We start from the raw sequence: 20,752 nt of genomic DNA, 5'->3' as shown, positions 1-20,752 counted from the left end.
TTTTATCCATTGGAAGCAAAAAATCCCACATAATCTTGCTAAGATCGGGCTGTTGGGTGCAATGGGAATGTGCAAACTCTGCATTTGAACCCAGGTTTTTTATATCACCTTGGCTTAGCTTTGACCTAAATGTAAGACCCGGGGAAGAAGATGCAAGGATGATGATGAACTTGCCTGTGACAGAACTGATCTGGTCATTTTCACATGCCAGTGTTTCCCTTTTCACTTCAGATTTTGACATCGTTTCCTGTCACTGTTGTAGCCCTGTACATTACCGCCTCCCTCTACACCAAGTGCAGACCAGATCAATTTCTCCTCCTGAATAATCCTGTCTGTCTACCACAACCAAACAAAACTAGACTGCACAAATCAAAACTCTCATTACATGTTAGTAAGAGAGGCATTTTCATCTATTTGAAGTCCTGAATTATCAGTCCTCATAAAAAAAAATCATAAACTGCCTTTGCTTTTTATTCATCCACCAGTCTGTGATTAAATGCTGAGTCCTTACGCTCAAACTTGAAAGCTTCCCCATCAAAATAACAAAAATGACAGTACACTTCTAATACTAAGTCTAGTCTTGACTTTAGATTGACGCTAAAATAAGGCTGTATCCATTTCATGCTCGATCATGCTGTGGGCACATGAACACTCTTAGTACATGCACTCGCTGCTTCTCTGTCCTTTCTGTTAGAGAATTCTCACATAAACATTATTTTTGTGTTTTACAGTAAAACAGTGTCTAGAATTTGAAAATGCATGTGATTGAGTCATCAACAGAGAAAAAACTGGCATACAAAAGACTGAAATAAACTCACAAAACATGAAGGTACAGTTGACAGTTTTAATATTACTGGTTTCAGTATCTTTGATTTAGGCCCTGTATTACTTGATATCACATTAGATTCAAATTTCACCCACCCCTACTTCTGCCATAATATAACAAAAGGTAGCGGTAGTACAGAGAAATATTCAACAGTAGAAAAAAACAACAACAAATGTTTCTCTACACTGTATGACAGTTTCATTCATATGACCAATAGATTTTTTAAAATCTATTTACAGTGCAATATTCATGGTTCCTTCTGATTCAGAGACCCAGGGTTACATTCTTGTTCAAAGTAAACATAAAACATATGATCATGTACAGTATCTCTTGGAGAAAAAACATATGAAAGCCAGACCTGGTTTACATGGATGAACAAACAGAATGAACTTGTGACAAGTGTAAGCTTCCCAGATGGATTCCTGTAGTATTTCATATCAGCCTGTGTCCTACAGTAATTTATTTTTAAGGGTAATGATCTGGCCCTTATTCAGACAGACTGTACGGGCGGTATAATAAATAAGGTTGGTCTAGGTTGTGGGTCTTACCTATGTAAATTCATGTAATGATGTGGTTTTAATGACTAAACTATAAAACGCGTTGCATGCATAAATCTGCCAAGCAAGACGTTCACATTGAAAAAGATAGAAATCTTGCACAAGGATACTGACGCGACAGATGCAGCAAAGTGAATGAACTGATTCATCAAACTATCCCTGACTTCTGTCCCACGATACTGTTGCAATAACGTTTCCATGTGTACATATGGACATGCAGTATGTATACAGTATATGGGTACGTATATGTACTGGTGTCCTATAATTTATTTTTTATCATAATTTATAATTTAAATATTTTTTTTTAATGAGTTCCTTTTGTATTGCTGTACAGCTGATCTTAATCATTGTTAAAAAGCCAATACGAATATGTTAAAAAAAAGAAGAAGAAGGACTCTGCTCATGAATGTTCAAGAAAGAAGCTCGACAGATGTGAATTCAGACAGAAGTTACTTTTAAAATCACGACAAACTGCACATCTCATTGACTGACTGTAAAACACCTAATATAAGGGTCCCCTTCATTATTCACATGGCTCATGAATTGATCTCCTGTCTGCATGCTGGGCATCCCTAAGCCAAACACAGAACCTTAAACTGCTGTCCACTGCCATGTGTGAGCATGCATTTGTTGATCAATGTGAGGCCCTCTGACGTGCTTTGTATGGCTCTGATGTTAAAAAGTAGTATAAGTGCAGTATGTCAACCCATTTCATATCAAAATCATATCACACAGACACATCTGATACATTGTTTTGTGCGCTGAATGTCTGAGCCCACGTGTCCAGCTCTGCCTTCAGTTTACTTGCTTCCGGTCGGTCTTCTGGCCTCTCACAAAGCAGTGATGTAATGATTTGATTCTGCAAGAAAATAACAAAAGCAACTTCTACTGAGATCTTTACACCAATAAAATCAAATGTTGGCAATCATTATGACTAACTGGCACACTGAGGGCTAAACTGTTCCATGTGGCAAATTAATTAGTTAGAGTAACAACAATATGCTTGATAAGAATATGATAATTTACCTCTTGAGGAAAAGTCACTGAAAACTCTTCGGGCAACTTCTGACTTCTGACATCATCCCAAATCTGGTATTCATTGCAGGCGATCAAAGGATGAAAGAACATGTTAGTCAGCCTGGAGTTTACTTATAAATTAAACGATGCTCTGTTGAACATTACAAATTTAAAAAAGATAAACTACACTAGGCAGATTAAAAAGTTAGCAATTAAGCTGCATCATATCCTGTATCAACAGTGATTTGCTGTTGCTTCATACCACACTGAAAAGAAACCAACCACTTTACACCGATCCCTGGTTTCTTATTTTTATATCTAAGTTCAAGGCCTCTATCATTTGTGTCATTTGTCCAACTTTGATGGCAATACACACTGTTAGGTTCTGTTTATGAAAGACTCACCTCTACTCTTTCATGACCAGTAGCAATTCTCCAAAGGAGTTCAAAGTATATCAACCCCAGAGCAAAGATGTCCACTTTCCGGTCATAGTTCTTCTCCTTCCTCTGCAAAAGAAAATATATACAGTGCTGACAAATTTTGCCTAATTTTATCCTTTTATTAGGATAGCATTAGGATTCGGGTTTTTTTTGCTTACATTTGCAATCAAGCTTTAAAATAATGTTCTTTTGGCATAAAGGTTTTAACATGTTGATGTATGCTTTTGAATTTTTACAGCTCAGACAGGTGAGGCTGTAATAAAAGGTTTTTGCGGGTATAGACCATCTCACCTGTTCAGGAGCCATGTAAGACGTGGTTCCTCTTTGCCCTGTTCGCTCCATCAAAGCAGAGTCATCATCATCATCTCTGGTTACCAGACCAAAGTCCCCGATCTTTACTTCTCCCTCCATTCCAAACAGGATGTTGTCAGGCTTGTCATTGAAAAGCAAAGACAGAAATTGAAACCAATCAACATGGAGCTCATCATGCCACAGAACGCATCTGTGGTTGAAACCACACAGCACGTGGCTTTAAGTATGTCAATTATTTGTCCTCAGTATTATCCTTTTGTTATCTTGTTAATCATGTCTAGGTACAGAGAAAAAAACAAACATATTCTTCTAATGTAACACACATTCCTGTCCTTATCATTTTGTTCAATGTAATCTAAATGCCATTTCCAGGTACCATTATGTTCAAGGGTTTATTAACATGACCGTCCAAATACTGTGGAAAGCTTCATCAGTCCTAATCACTATTGCAAGAAAGTATTGAATTCTGGCCTTAAAAGTGAGCAGATACTAAGTTGAGAAATAACTGATAGCCATTAGAGAACATTTATTTAGATTCAGTCATTCATAAGGAAGATGAACAAAGTCACAACTCCAGCCAGCTCGTAATACTCAGTCTACTGTTTGACCCTGTTCACTCTGCCACAAACCAACTCTCCCTGTCATTCTGGTTCCAGCCACTCCCTCCTTCAATAGACTGAATCACCTGCCCTGTTCACGTTTGGTATCAACATGCATCCCGAGGGATCCAATCACAGGTGGATAGCTGTAAATAAAGGCGTGTACCAAGACGCACTGAGGACGCAGTCACATTCACTGCTTAACTCACATTCTTTAAGCAGGGTGCATACGCGTGTGTCCTGAGCCACAATGGAGGACTGTCTACTCAAGTGACATCCTCCGAGTGCCCAGAAGAATAAACCACAACAACAGGCAGACTTGATTGTCTGTTTCTACTAACCACTGAACTAGCAAATGCAGTACTCCCAGACTCTCTTCACAAATCACATAATTTTAGGTGTTGCGTTTCACAAACTTTGCAAAACAGTTATGGTAAACTGTAAATCATTCAAGCCTTAATGATAGAAATTCAGCATTAAATAGGATACATTAAATTGTTTCTTTCCTTGTAAAAGGTGTCAGAATGTCAAGTACTGAACTAATCTGTCTGGTCCTGTGTATAAGTGTCTTTTGCCTGCCAACATTTAGCAGCTGTTTGAACTGTTCCAGCTGATTTTTCCATTAACACTACATTAATTAAAGCTGAACACAGGCATTTTAACAACACGATCATCGTTATTCACTTCACTTCCATCCTACCTTCCATGTCTCCTAACAGTCTCTCCTAAAAGGCTTGTAATTCTTCTAAGCTATCACACCTTACAGGTTTAACTTCTACTTCCTGCCTGAATTGGAGACCTCATCAGTAAAAAAAACTTTCTGCCTGACACAATCTGCTATCATTAGTACTCTGCTGTAAAAACACACGATTAAGTGAGAAAGATCTTTTGTAAACTGGAGAACATCAAATGTTCATACATCTGAAGTTACATATTTAGCTTTTCTGTTTACTTGGCCTCAGCCACACACTGCAGAGTCTGGTCTCACCTTCAGGTCTCTGTGGATGTGCTTCTTGGAGTGAATATATTCAACTCCACTAACTATTTGTTGAGCTATGCTGAGACTTTCATATCTCCTCCTGGAGTCTTGTGGAGACTCAGCGTTCTTCTCATCAATCCACACTTTAAGTGTTTTGGTGTCACACAACTCCATCTGTATATAGAGGTACTTTGCAGGTGAATTGTCTGCAGACCTAGAAAAGTAAGATCAGAAAGATTATTTAATTACACTTAACCGGGAATAAGCATTAAAACACAACATAGGTGCACAACACTCACTGAGAAGAGCTGCAACTGTTAGATGAAATATCCCATTGGTATCCTGAATCCTCCATCCAAAATGTGTAGTATCTAACGATATTGAGGTGGAGAAGATCCGATAATGTCCCCACCTCTCGAAGAGATTTCCTGATCCAAAAGAGAACAAGAAAATGAATCAGTACGCAGTACTTGTACAAATACTGTACATGCTATGCATACTGGAACTGTACATCGGTATACTCACTCTTCGCGGCGGACAATCTTTACAGCGTAAAACCTCTCCAGCAGTTTATGTCTTACTTTGAAAACACAACCAAATGCTCCACTGCCAAGACACTCCATAGGATCAAAGTCTGAAGCAAACCTGTGAAGATTAATATTATTGTTTAGGCAAAAAATAAAACCTACAGAAATATGTTTGTGATTGCACATCATTTATTGAGAGAAGACTTAAAACCCTATCAATATAAACACCCCGAAAATGGATGTTCATACCTTGACTGGGTGGATGTCTCATTCGGACGACTTCCCGTATTCTTGTCTTTATCAACATGCTTGAGAATAAAAAAAGATTTAAAAGACTGAATGTCACTCTAATTAATAACTTTAATTATTTTACAAAATGAGGACATGCAATATGTCGCCCACCACCTCAACACAGCCATGGAGTACATTGTCTTTTGGTCTTACCACACTACTACTATTCTGTTGCTCTGTCCACATACAGATTCAGCAAAAAAAATAAGATTGTGTGCTTTTGTTTTAACTATCACAGTTCTTTAAGATTGTTTAGAAAAGGGCATACCTGACTCTTCTCCTTGGAAGAGCTTGATGAATCAGTAAATACTCCTGAGCCACTTGAATCCGTTGGCATGCTTTGAGACGACGTGAGAGACTCCCTAAGAGAACATAAAAAGAGGCATGAGTGTTTTCAGCATAAAGCTCTACAATCTGTTTTAATACTAGGGTCAATAAATGCCTTACAGTGAAGTTGGCGTAGACATCGTGGTCGGTACATCATCTTCAGGTGCAAATGGACTTAAGGGCATCTACAATTCACAAAAAAAGTGTTTTTTTTACATATGACACGTGCTCCAAATAAAACTGCTGAAAAATGATGGTAGGTAACATGAATTATTTGTCATATAAAACCTTTTATTTTTGTTATGTTTAACCACAAATATAAAACCAAGCTGAACAATAATGCAGTATTTCTCTTACTATACTGCTACTAGTCTGCTGTAGTCTTCACAACATCACATGGTGAGTGTAGATTTTTGCTTTAACTATTAAAATATATTTTACCTGAACTTCAGAAGTGTTTGATGGAGTGGTTACCATCTCTGAGGCACCTGTGTCCACTGGCATACTTTGTGACGGTGATTCTGGGGACTCCCTGGGGGAACAAAATAAGAGACATGAGGACAGTTTGCAAGTATTTAAGTTTATGGTCTGCTCTCCTACTAATGACAATAAGTGCCTTACAATGATGTTGATGGCATCGACAACGTAGGTGATGCACCATCTACGGACACTGTTGATCTGATGGACACCTTCAATGAAAAAAAAAAAATGTGTTTGTCTTGTTAGAGATACTTCAGTGAAACTGTTCCACTCAAAAGCCCGGGGTTGTCTTTTGTCTTGATGATAAAATAATAAGAAAAAGAACAACATACGTAAAATAACTGTAGATTGTTAGCTGTACCCGCTAAACTGCCAAATTGAGAAAATATTTAATGATATAAATTTGAGCATAAAACATCAAATACCTTGCTGTCCCAGTCTGACTGTTCTTGAAGAGCATACCAGGCCAACTGAGCTGCATTTTGTTGGGCTTCCTTGACAGTCTTACCCTCAGCCTCAGGATATTCCTTATTGTTGATCACTAATTTGTAGAAAAATCTGTGTTGAAAGGAAGTTCAGATAATTGCATTAACATTTTAATGCTGTTTATAACTGAAAATCAATCAAGGGTTATCATAGAGTCTACGTACTGTTTATTCAGGTCACAGAGGTTCAGGTTTATACTCACTGAGGGTTGGTTGGTGGACCACATCTCCTCACTTCAATGTATGAATGGTAGCAATTTGTTCTCCGGCAGTAGTGGTCTACAAGTCCGATGAAATTTGTCGCTCTTTGCCTACGTTTGTTGCTGTGTAGCTGTGAGTTAAGACCCAGGTTTCTTATGCTGTTACTGTAACAAAGAAGTTACATTTCACACTAATGAAGACATGACAATTAAATGATGCATTGCTGTCATGATAAACTCACCAGAGATCGGAAACACTTTGTTGAGTTGATGTTTGACTGTAATCTGTGGTCTAGAAAATGTTAAAAAGTAGAATTTTGAGATGGTTGATACAGTGGACTATGGCCTGCTGAATATGCACTGCATGCGACAGTATGCAGTTACCATGATTAAGCCAGAAGAGACTGGTGTGTGTGTCACTTACTTCTGTAGTTTTACTGCTACTTATCATATCGTATACAAGCTTGGCTGCTTCATTCTTAGCGTCCTTCTTTGTTTTCCCACTAACAGCTGGATACACCTCTTCACCAACCACAAAGCTACACCACCTAAGATAATAAAAACTTTTATTTAAGGTATTCATAAGTTGGAACAAAATAACTGAAAATTTAGATGCAGTTAGGAGACTTACTTAGTTGCATTATTTGGTCCAAGTCTTGTTGACTCCACAGGCCTTATATTCAACTTGTTCTTCAGACCATATTCATTGAGCCAACACATATAGTTTGTTGGTGTGAAACTTGTCTGTCAAGATAATAAAAAGTATTTTTATTTCTCATGACTTGGTGTTTTACCTTTAAATACCTACAATCCAAATAAACTACAGAATCTTACTGGGTCAACTGAGTCCTGATGTTCGTTGTCCAACAAGCATATAATGGCATTTTTTGCTGCCTCCCGCTTGGCTTCTTTCTTGGTTCTGCCCCTACCCACAGGATAGACCTTACCATCTAGGACTGCCCTCTGGATGAACCTGTAGAGGAATTGTCACATCATTAGAGAGTTAATGGGAAATTATGGTTGGGGAGTATTAAGTTACATGACTGGATCGGTATGGTAAACTGTGACCATTGGGGACACTAAGTTAGCCCTCTACTAGTATATTCATGTGCTTGTGTCATTTTCAATTATAATTGGGCCTGCATTTCATAGGCTGAAGATTTATTTATTGTCACACTACACTTCAAAGGGCAATATGGAAGAATTTTAGTTCAAAACGTTCAAAAATGTACTAGAATTTTGAAGACATGCCAGTTTTGATGTTAAAGACATTACAGAGCTACCAATTTAAGTTAGCATGCTAACCAGCTAGCTTCTAGATATTTTCTGCCTCAAGAGGTGACAGTTGGATAGTAAACATCACCATCAGTCCAGGCAGAGTCAGCTAACAAAACCGCTAGCAGCACAGTTAACCAAGCTAAGTAGCTAACAACCACTACAGCTAGCGGTTCCTCTGGTGATATCCTGCCCCCTATTTGTTTGGGGGTAATCTGACAGGTGGCAAGTCTTGCATATTGCACCTTTAAGTAGACCACATGTTTGAGGTGCTTGTGGCAGATTCTTATCATCAAATATTGCTATATGATATGATTAACGACAGAACGTGAAGAAATAATAGTTCTGACATGACGTTTATGTGTAATGTAGCACAGACATCTATTTAAGTTAGCATATAACCAAGCTAGCTCCTGTGCTAGCATCGTAAACACCATAACATGCTTAGCAATCAGAGCTCCCTAAACGGCTAACTAACGTTAAGCTACCTATTCACCTGTATTTGACAACATAGCTTCAATTATCAATTAAAGTATTCTGTCCTGTTGGTAAAAAATTACACCAAGTTATAACAAGAACCCCTCTATTGAACTTGAACCCCAATTTAGTCAGGTGACTTTACCACACTAGTAGTTGGCACTGTATGAGTTTTGTCATGACGGACGTACAACTTAAGTTTATGGATTATTCCTTTTCTATGAATGCTTCCTTGACATTTCCCTGAGCCATCCTTCCAATTTAAAGCAGCGCCATAATCACCCCTGTTACACTAGAATGGGGTACAAGGACAAGTGACAGAAAATGTCCAAATCTTTAACTCCGGGGCTACAAGGCCGCTGTTCTCATAAGGCTGCTCAGTGTCGCTCCCCACCCCATTTACAGGACCATTAGAAAAGACAACTCCCCTGACCGCTTGTCATGTCGGCCTACAACCCACAGGCAGCAGAAAACACCTCACCTTTTATCGAGATCTGGCCCAACGGAGCCGAGGTCCTCATAGTGCAGCTCACCGCGGGTTCTGTATGCATACAACTGCAGTTCAGCGACGCAGTTTGAAGTTCCCATCGTGCACTGACGCAATTTCAGCTCCAAAATACATAAAACTGCGAGAAATTAACAGTTCAAAATATCAAATAGTGTTTTTATTTCTCGTGTTGACGTCGCTCCGACTCCTTCGCGGTCCATTTCCGTCCTGTTTCCCCCTGACACGGATGAGTTTCGATTTCAAGGTTTGCGTCATTCACGTTACATCCAGTGGCGTTCACGTACAGTTTCAGGGTCGGGGGGCACCTCCGAAATGTAATAAACTATGATTCATTTTACATCCAAGTTCAAACCAGGTCTCAGTGCTATAGCTGGCTGTGGCATGGTCACAGGTGATCATAGTCCCTCAGTTGGTTTCCAGAAAAAGTCAGTTCCAAGGACCTTATTTTATTTTTCTACATTTCCTTTTAGACTGACCTGTCAGAACCATCTGAGATACATGCTGCAACACAAATATCCTGACTTCTGTCATCCATTGCAGCAGTCAGTGCAGACTCCTGGGAAAAGAGTCAAAACCTATTTCCTGGTTCACTGTCTTTATCCCATTTTACGGCCAGCATCTCCACAGAGCTCACACACACTTACCTTTGTTAACTTGTATACTGGAAATGCAGCCAAATAATCTCATCCATAGGATCCATTTATATACTCTTAGTGACACAGTTTTGTTCATTAACATATTTTTAAATCTGTAATTCCACTTTACTTACAGGTGGGTGAAACAGGTGGTGGATTTAACTGCTTCTTTTCCTGTCTGAGAGTGTAAACTTTATTAAGTTTTCCAGCAAGGTTTTTGAAGCTGTCATACTTTCAAGTCAATCACAGATTGAATATATTGTTTTCACAGAGAACAGATCACGGAAAATTCTTAAACGTTAAACATTTTTGCACACATTGCTTGGAGGTAAAGTAGCTGTCCAGCTCGATCTTGAAAGAAAATCCTCCTACATGTCACGCATGCAGGATGTCCATATCTGAACATGGTCATCTTTTGGAAATCAACAACAGAATTATAAAGCACAGGCCTTTGGCTCCTGAAGGTGACTGATTTAAATGTAAACAATGCAGATCATCAGCAGAGGATTCAGTGTCATCCAGCGCCTGCAAAAAATGTACAAATTATACAAAATAATACAGTTCATAGTTTACAGAAGACTATCACGTCCTGGTTGATGACATTTTATTTTCCGCTCATCCCATTAATTAAAAAGCAAACGGTGCAATGTGACTTCATTCTAAACTCATTTAACCATTTCCAGCATGGACTACAATACAACTCCAATTCAAAAAAAGTTGGGTCGGTGTGCTAAATAAAATCTGAATGCAATCACTGTCATCAAACAGTTTTCTCAAGTGTTCCCGTGCCAATGTAGTATTATTTTGTATACAATCATGTGTTTAACAAAGTGGTGAGCCTTTCCCCATCCTGGTTTGTAAAAGGGTGAGCCTTTCGAGGACGACCCCGTCATACCCAACTCATGGTACAAACACCTTTTACCAATGAACCTGTTCACCTGTGGAAGGTGAGAGTAGTCAGCAACTTCCCCAGTCTTTTGTTGTTCCTGTCACATCTTGTTTGACGCATGTTGCTGGGATCAAACACAGAATAAGCAGATATTTACAAAAATCTATGATGTTGATGAATTTAAACAAACTGACTATATTATTTGGTAACTGTCGAGTATAAAAGATTCTTTTTGTTTGACGGTGTCCCAACATTTTTAGAATCAGGGTTGCATTTTCAGTACCAGACAAAGTAATTACTGAGGACATGATTATTTGTTAAAAAGGAATCACGCTGCATTCCCCGATCATAAAATGCACATGTTTGTGTGTCCTTTCCCATCAATGCCACACAATGATGGTACATTTTGTCATATCAGTTCATGAACTGTTTATAAAAGTCATTCCCCTTGGATCTAAAGGCATGATGGGAGTTGATAAACATGACAAATACTCATGCTTGTGACGTGATGTGATTCTATTAGACACTGGCGCTGTCACGATGCACATTTCTAAGCGTAAGGGCACGAGTGCATTCTTCCAAGTCCATCTTTAGTTTACTTGCTTCAGGTCGTTCCTCTGGCTTGGGACACAGCATTGACTTTATAATTTGGTTCTGCAATAAAAAAGAACAACAAAAGGAGCAGCAATTGTGATATCCTTATCAGTAAATGCTGATACTGTGTTCAAGGCGCCATTCAACTCCATTTCATTTAGGCTGGCTTTACTTGAGCAACAGAGTCTTCTGTCTAATCTTCTATCTATCCTGCTTGATATTTGACCTTTTGATTAGTTTATACACATGCAGATACACATGTCATATCAACTTAGATTCACAGATGAACAAGTTATAACACTGCAAACCCTTGAATGTCTGTTTCATGTGTTTAACCTGGAAGAAAGACTGCTGCTATACCTCGAGGGGGAAATGTTGCAAAAATCCTTGAGGAGGTTTCTGGTTTCTGACATCATCCCAAATCTGTAATTCACACAGTGATAAAATGGAGGAAGAACATGTAATTGGCATGATACAAATTGATAAGCTGTCCAATAGGCCTTTGTCACATGTTTTGATAGGTCACAGTAGGAAAAACACAAGTGTAACTAATACTATCTTTAATAAATAACATTTTTGTACTACAACAACTACAAAATTGTCTTATTTTCTTGAAATTCAAAACAATTTGCTTATCTCTGAAACAAACTCAAAGCAAACCATATTTCTTAGTTAACAGTTAATGCTGACATACACCGTTCATCATGATCTCTGAACAACTCACATCTTTCCTTTCGTGGCCGGTAGGGAGGTTCCAAAGGAGTTCAAAATAAATTAACCCTGATGCAAATATGTCCACTTTTCTGTCATAAGTGTTCCTGGTCTTCTGTCATAAAACAGAAATACGATATTTACAAAAGGCACTTTAAATCTACAGCATCATCTATTTAATAATGCTGAAGACCTTTAAGTTCATCTTGCCTGCTCAGGAGCCATGTAAGACGGGGTTCCTTTGTACACTGTCCTCTCAATCAGGTTCTCAGCATCGTCGTCATTCTCAGCAGTGACCAGACCAAAGTCTCCAATCTTCACCTCCCCATCTTGACCGAACATGATGTTGGCAGGCTAAACATGGGAAAGAAATAAACAACTTTCGAACACACATTATGTTGATGTTCCGACCCCACAACTACTCAGTAGTGATTATCAAATTACTTGAGTACTCAAGTATTTATGGGGCAGACCATGGGCATCTTCAAACAAGCTTCCCGTTCAATCTCAACAACACACCGTTAACATTTCATGACTGCATCCTACATGCTTGTAGTCAAAGTACGTAAGTAATAAAGTAGTCAAAACCGCATCTGCGGTAGTTCCCACGACAACTGGTGTGTCCTAGGAGAAATTACTCAAATCATAATCGCCCATGTTCAAACTCTGCCTTCATTTTAATCTTAACAACACACCTGGATAAATTATTAATTGATTCACTACGTCTCACCTTCAGGTCTCTGTGGATGAGATTCTTGGAGTGAATGTACTCGACTCCCCTGACTATTTGCTTAGCAATTGTTAGACTTTCTTCTCTTCTCTTGGAGTCTCGCAGGGATTTCTTCACATTCTGAATATTCTTCTCATCAATCCACACTCTGAGTGTTTTGCTGTCACACAGCTCCATCTGAATATAGAGGTACTTTATCGAAGAATCACCGGTCGACCTTGATGAGTCGAAACAGAAAAACCTCAACATGACACTCCTTTACATTTAATAAAAAAAAGCATGGTTAAAGATTTTAAGAAGAAAGTATGGTACTTACTGTGAACTGCTGTCACTGTCTGTTGTACTGTCCTGTTGGTATCCTGAATCCTCCAACCAACATGTGAAGTATCGGACAATATTGCAGTGATGAAGGTCTGACAATGCTGCTACCTCTCGAAGAGATTTTCTGATCCAGAGCAGAACAAGAACATGGCTCATTTAAGAATCATTCAACTCATTTTGCACTGCATCTAAAATCTAAAAAAAAATCTAAAAAGAAAAAACCATGCAAAAAAAGATGTCCTTCTCATTTAAAGGCATACAATGCAGGATTTGTCAGTTGTCTAAACAAACTGAATCAAGCCGAACCAGCATACATGTGTACATAGAAGTGCCAAGATCGAAACCAGCAGTAGTCAAGCAAGCTAAAGAGTGAGTGAAGACTGGGAGCAACATTGTTGGGTTTTTTTTGTTTTTTTAATAGAGTGCAGACCTTGTGCTGTTATTGCCTGGTGACTACACAATGTTGTCTAAAGGGTAACACTAGAAGTCTATGTGGACAAAGACACATCCATGATAGTCTATGACAGTCTATGATACATTATTTTTAGAAAATCCTGCACAGTATACCTTAGAAAAAGGGAAACAAAATGAAACATCATTCATACTTGACTTACTCTTTGCAGCGAACAATCTTTACAGCAAAATACTTATGCAGCAGTTTTTGTTTTGCCTTGTAAACATGACCAAAGGCTCCTTTGCCGAGGCACATTATGGAGTCATATTCGGACTTAAACCTGTTGAGATTAAAACAAGTACTGCTGAGACAGAAGGGTGAGTATGCATGTATACTATAAATATACAACAGTCTTCGTAATTGTATATATATATATATATATGTGTGTATATCAAAACAAAAAGAATGCCGACAACGTTGCCAAAAATCATGACAATTTTTATAATTACATGTTCAGATTTTTCCTTACCTTGAGATTTGTGACTTGGTTGCTGGTTTCTTACTCTGAGTGTTTCCCTTATTCTTGTTATTAAAATTGATTATATCCTTAAAGAACAGAGTAAAGTAATGATACAAAGATAAAAATGTTAAAAGTAAAAACAACTATTTTAACTTGCTTGATTAAAATCTTCTTACTTTACCTCTTTGCTCCTGCAGGCATTTGGGAAATTTGCTGCAATTCTAACAAGACAAGAAACAATTGCAATCAGCACTAACACCAGGTGAAATATTTATGTCCTGTAGCTTCACAGTGGGTCTCAAAATATGGCTTACCTTATTTTGGGCTTCACATCAGGACTCTGAACCTTTGTAATAGGAAGTAGAAAAATACAGCCAATTTTATTGAAGCAGACATACAATTAAATTAAAAATAGTAATGCATTTGCTTAATTGATTTCTCTCAACTGTGAAGTTAAACATCTTGTACCAAAAATTTTAATTAAAGCAATTTAAGTTCATACAAGTTCTCCAGTTGACTGAGCGTTGCAGACTGATGAACCGTAATTGTATTTGAGGATTACATAGGAAGTAACTGACCTCATCCTTGGGAGGATTTGTTGAATCAGTGAAAACGACTGAGTCACTTGAAGCCGTTGGCACACTTTTTGATGTTGTGTTGCAGGACTCCCTTGGAGAATACAATGAGACACATTAGTAGAACATTCTCAACATCAGACTGTTCTATCTGTTGTAGTCCATGGTCAGCATCTTACTGTGTGCTTGGTGGTGAGGACAGCCCGGCTGACCCAGCATCATCAGATACTCCTGACAAGAAAGGCGCCTGAAAGCACAAAGGCGTATCCAGCTGTTACATAGTAACATGTTTTAAACTAAGTGATGCTCTCTGACATAAGGTCCAACATTAGTGTAATATCATTCACAAAACATCGATGTGATAATCAATCATTGTCATGTTTTATGATGATGAACCACAGATGCTCAAAAAACCTTGTGGTGCCACAGCTTCCACTTCTATAAAAGACTAGTTTAAACACAGGAACGCATCAACGTTATGACATACAGCTTCACATAGGAGTTGCCAGTTTGTCTAATTATGTTCACCACATCTTTAGAAGCAAAATCAATATGCACTCCATTATACATGTGTTTGCACACAAAACCATTGTAAGTTTGAAATGCAAATTACATTTAAAATGAAAAGACTGGGTAATAACTTCAATGTTCCTCTTGTTTTTAACATCAGGAGGAATAAGTGTTGATGATGTTGAGAAGTTGTTTTAAACTTGTTGTGAAGCTTGAACTGTTTTCCCTTTACCACATTAATTCTGATGTATTTGACACAAATTGTTTGTTTTGATATAGTGTTCTCAAAAAAAGCGTTGTAAAGGAAGGTAAGAAGATGCTCAGGTAAAAGGCCCAGGTAACATCAACAAACTTCGTTCGTGGATTAAAAATAATAATTTATCATAACAAAACAGTTGTTAATGTTGTTTACCTTGCAGTCCGAGTGTGACTTTTCTTGAAGGGCAGTCCAGGCCAGCTGAGCTGCATTTTGTTTAGCTTCCTTGGCACTCTTACCCTCACCCACTGCATATTCCTTGTTGTGGATCACTAATTTGTAGAAAAATCTGTGTAGCCAGGGAGGGCATTTTTAGATCATTATGTTAAGATACCTCTGTTATATCTATCAAGAGTGTTTATACAGTGTCTAGTTTCTATTCAGATTACAGTCAGCCATACTCACTGAGGGTTGTGAGGTGGCCCACATCTTTTCTCTAAGATGTAGTCATAGGAGAGCCTCGCTCTCTGACAGAACTCATTGACGCGTCCTATGAAATTTTTCTCTGTAAAATCTTCTCCTTTAGGTGTCACACTCAAGCTCTTTGTCCTATCACTGCAACACCAGGACATATCAGATTAAAATCAGACTAAACCTTTGATAATCAAACAGAATCACAACAATAACAGTGAAATGATGCGTTTGTGCTCACCAGATGTCTGACAGACTTTGACTTATTTCCTCCTTTTGTTGGCTTGATGCAACACTGTATTTCTCATCTCTAGACTTGAAAACAAAAACAGAATGATTAAGTGATTGAAGTTCAACATGCCAAACATTTGATACATTTACATTAACATTCATTCCAGTCAGGGAGAGGCATGCCAATCCTTTCCTTCCCTCTGACTTAAATTAAGAAGAAACTAATGTGTATTACTACTTACCTCTGCAACTTTAATTCACACATGCAGTAAAACAAAAAAGCAGTATAATAATCTTACGGAGTTAACAGGTTCCTCCAACAACCCTTTCAGGGCATTTTTAGCTGCGTTCTGTCTGGCTTCCTTCTTGTTCTTGCCAGCACCAGGAGGATACGCTTTACCATTCACGACCGCTCTTAGGGTAAATCTGAGAGGAAATGAAAAAAATCTTTTAGGAAAGATGACCAAAGAATGTGTCTTGATGTAGGATGCAAAATAAAGACGTGAATCTGCACACTTGATGGACATCCACAAAGGTGAAACCATTGACTGGACAGTGTTGGACTCCCCTTCAGCCCTCATCAGGATACTAAACGTGCCATTACTGATTGTATACAGTAATTTTTCACTAGTTAAGTTTTCACCTGTGTCCCTTGGCTGGTTCGTTGGTTGGTTTATCAGCAGGATTGCACAAAAACTACTAAACAGATTTGGACCCATCCTCCAACGAAACTTGGTTGGAGAATGGGTCTCAGCCCAGAACAGACCACATTAAGATTTAATGTGGATCCGGGTAAAAGGACAGTTCGAGGACAATTTTTCTCACTTGTCGTTTATGTTAATTTCTCAAGGAATGATGCTTGGATCTTTATTACAGAAATCAGATGCAATAAGGTGGCTGGTACAATTTGATGTGGACACAAATACAAATCTGGATCCAGCAGATTTCAGGATGTTGTATTTGATATCAGATATGGCTCGACTGCATTGATGGGGACTGTTTGGCCTCGACAGAAGTATATGCTCAACTGACTGCCATTCTAGTTTTACTATATGTGAACAATAATGTGGGGTGTGCATTGCTATCATATTTTCACATGAGCACTATAGAGTTGGTAGTCTTTTTTTGTACCAATATTAATACTATTCTTATAACAGGCAATTCAATCCAACAGACTGTTCAAACAATGCTTAGGTAACATTTTGAAGTTCAGCACCCTTGCTTCTACTACAGCCTGATTTGACTTGGTGTTACAAGCATACCATTTCATTTAACGGTTTCCTACTGTTCAATTTTTTCCACGGGGTTTTTCTACATATGCAGGAAACATATCAAATCGATTTTGAGGGAGCACGATGTCAACTTCTGACAATACTGTCCGTTAGTGGCTAGAAGTAACATAATGAATACACCCATTTCCTATTTTTTTTCCACGAACGTCAACCATGGGAATGTACCATCCTCCCGTCCAATATGGGTCCGTCCCAGATATATTCAAATCCCACATTCTCCTATAACTTCACATGACATAAGTCCGAGCAGAGAATTGCTGCAACTCACGTTTTAATGTGATCCGGGCCAACAGATCCAACGTCCTCAAAGCACAGCAGCGACCGTGTTCTCTGTGCATGCTCGTTCAGTTTAGCCACGTAGTTTTCCATTTCCATTTCAAATTAACCCGAAAGTCCGGATGTCAACTTAAACTACATACAACATAAGCTAACATAGTGCAAATTTAAGAATAGTGCATCCTTTTTTCTGTTTCCAGCTCGACTCAGCAGCGCCGACTTTTCCTTCAGCCTTACTGCCCGAGTGAGTTTCGTTTTCTCGGTAAACGTCATGCAACATGGCAGCCTACATGGGAGCTACATCTTGAAAATATCAAAACAGTTTGAGTCAACAGGAGCCAAGGTGGATAATTCACCGCGGATATGATACAGACGTGGGTACGGTTAACGTACAAAGAGTAAGAACAGTAAAAGTGACGTATTTGTTTTTAGCTAGCAGCTGAGCTAAGTGTTAATGTAACTTACTCTGTCAATAATTATCTTGACGGATATCAATATTTTTTTTTACCAACGTCTCCTTAAAATGCTTGTGGCGTCGGTAAAATATGTCTCTGCCTTTTCCTCACTCTGTGAAAATGGTTATTTTGCCAGCGTCCTCCAACTACAGCTCCCAAGAACTTTACGCAGCGCGCCTACTACCGCAAGGACTCACGGGAACTGGAGTTTTAAATCCCAATATTCTGGAAATCCTCAGGATACACAAATTATATGATGATGATGATGATGATGATGATGATAATATGAAATATAATGTCATCTTATATTTTCATGTAAATCAAACCCTAATCAATTTATTGTATTATTAGTATCTTAAATAAAATAATGAAGACAATATTGAGGCATAATTCTAAAAACATTTAATGAATACTAAGGTATGCAATTGCTCTTGAAACATGTCTCAAAAATCTTTGTACATCTTACGATAATATAAATATTAAACAGGTATCTGAAGTTTGCCACAAATGTTTTCAATATGTAAAGAAAAATGCAACACTGCCATCCACAAGCAACGTATAAAAACTGACATCTTTCTACAGATGGGTAGCAGATCCAAATGCCTGAACTTCTTCTCATAGCAGGTTACAAAATGCTGTCTGCACTCTTTTACACACTTAACGTTTCCTGGATCCATCATTTGTAACTCCTTCCTCACTGGGAACTACTGCACATATTTATTTTAAACAAAGTTCAGTCATGGTCTGCTGCTGTATCCCCTGGACAGTTAGAGCACAAGTCCTCTTCATCTGTAAAAAAGAAAAAGTTAATTATAATATAACTATATATTTTAAAAACGACAATAAAACTACATGCATGTCGCTATCTCTCTTACCATTATACGTGGTCCCACACCATATGCAATAAAAATGGACTCCTCTCAGATAGGATGTCAAAATTTGCAGTTTGTCAAAGGACTGAAACAGAAATGCACACATGAAATACCTATTAATTTTACTCTGGATCAATCATCACTGAATCCTACGAAATGCTACTTTATGCCAGTATGGTACCATAAACAACAGGTTTTTGCACCATAATGATGACTTATTGGTCATCACACACTTATTCGACAACAATATTGCATTGGCTTCATATGATAGGATTACACATTATATAACTTAATAAAGAAGGTAATGTAAATGCTAACAGTTAATTCCACTATCTCCTCTTCCTCCTCCTCCTTAGAATCATCTTCCTCATCATCAGTCTCTGCTTTGGGCCAGTACCAGTCTTCCCTGGGGACAGTGATGCCCTGAAAAGACAATTTAGGCAAAAGATTGTAAAAAAAAAAAAAAGATGTACTATAATGATGTAACATGAATGCAACTTGATGTAGCATTAGCACGTTGGTGCACTTATGAGCCTGTGCTATACCAATAATTCCTCTAACCTTCTGACTGTCAAGCTGTTCGCAGGCCCTCTGACTCCTTCTGAGATCCCCTTCAATCTTACGCTCCTCTCTCTCTGTCCTAACTCTTGACCTGGAATGAAGAAGCACAAGATTACAAACACAAAGACTATGAAATGTTCATATTGTAAGAAGGGACAATATTTGAGGGCATAGTGCGTATTACAGACAGCTGAAAACTTCACCTGAAATCTTCCAGAGATTTGGTCTCGTTCTGTTGTTTGGCTCGCGCTTTGTGTCGGTAATTTTCAAGTTCCTCCTCCGCTTTTCTTTTCTTCACCTCCTCCATTCCGATGCCACCTCTGTCTGAGTCATCACGTAAGGAAATGCACATGAACACTTGAAGACATCAGTTGTCATAAAATACACACAAAGAATGCATTACTTACCAGTTTTGATATTCAAAGGAATGGGCTCCACTCTCCCAGCTCCTGAAGAGACAACAGAGATGAACGTTAACACAGGCAACAAAGGAAAAGGAGAATAAAAATGACATGATTCAGGATGACTCAGGATGAAACTTGCCTTTCTTCCCCAGGCCTTGACCAGCTTTGTAACCCATTTTCTGCAGAAGTGCAAACCCTTTGTTCTCGTTGCTAATAGAGTTTTGTAAAGCTGCTTCCCTGCTCTCCTTCTCCTGCTCCTTGAAGGTCTTCTGGCGGTTCTTGACGTCCGTCTCCTTTTGCTGCATCTCCTTCTTCATCGCTTCTTTTACTCGCCTCACCATGCTGACACCTGGTTTTACATCTTGTCTGACGGACAGACACCACAGAGAAAGTTACTGAGATAAGACAACAATGATAGCCATTGTAAAAGTGGTGTCTGTAAGCTCTCTGTAAGACATATTCATAACTGACACTTTAAAGTCTGAACTTGACAGTAAGCTCTATTATGGGCTCTAGTCTGACAGTCGACACCATTAGACAAACAGTAGAAACATAAACGCTTACATTTTAGTGAGAAATGCATCAGACATGTAGTCTTCTTCCTCATCAGACATTATGACTGCGCAAAAGAAAGTAAATGTCTAAAAGAACAGTTAAAACTCTTAATTTATTATCCGGTTGTGCGTTTAGATTTGATTCACTGATGTTTGGTTCGTCCATGGATATATTCCGAGTAGCTACAAGGTACACAAAAAGTATACAGTTCCGGAGCTTCTGACAAATAAATCCGGAAATGATATTTACTTTGAATGCAC

At 38.4% G+C, this 20,752-nt stretch overlaps 1 protein-coding gene and 1 pseudogene across 1 annotated transcript; both read right to left on the bottom strand.

Annotated features, from left to right (window-relative positions):
* Positions 1–830: 830 nt before the first annotated feature.
* LOC119034053 lies at positions 831–18,291 on the bottom strand (annotated as a pseudogene).
* A 194-nt stretch (positions 18,292–18,485) lies between these two features.
* On the bottom strand, positions 18,486–20,677 carry gpatch11 (G patch domain containing 11). The gene is made up of 8 exons (XM_037122690.1): positions 20,502–20,677; positions 20,077–20,303; positions 19,941–19,982; positions 19,737–19,857; positions 19,534–19,624; positions 19,291–19,395; positions 18,976–19,057; positions 18,486–18,889 (listed from the first exon to the last, which is right to left on the bottom strand). The coding sequence occupies exons 1-8, from the start codon at positions 20,549–20,551 to the stop codon at positions 18,834–18,836; spliced, it is 774 nt and encodes a 257-aa protein (XP_036978585.1). The 5' UTR covers positions 20,552–20,677; the 3' UTR covers positions 18,486–18,833.
* Between the last annotated feature and the right edge of the window lie 75 nt (positions 20,678–20,752).

The sequence above is a fragment of the Acanthopagrus latus genome, chromosome 15 (genome assembly GCF_904848185.1).
Source record: "Acanthopagrus latus isolate v.2019 chromosome 15, fAcaLat1.1, whole genome shotgun sequence".
Classification (NCBI taxonomy): Eukaryota; Metazoa; Chordata; class Actinopteri; order Spariformes; family Sparidae; genus Acanthopagrus; species Acanthopagrus latus.
This window is presented reverse-complemented; position numbering and strand designations above follow the sequence as displayed.

Coding starts and splice junctions, on each gene's coding strand:
- gpatch11 (XM_037122690.1), bottom strand. CDS start 20,551: ATGTCTGATGAGGAAGAAGACTACATGTCTGATGCATTTCTCACTAAA. Junction 19,625..19,736: donor AAATCTCTGGAAGATTTCAG/GTGAAGTTTTCA, acceptor TCTTCATTCCAG/GTCAAGAGTTAGGACAGAGA. Junction 19,396..19,533: donor AACAGCTTGACAGTCAGAAG/GTTAGAGGAATT, acceptor TTGTCTTTTCAG/GGCATCACTGTCCCCAGGGA.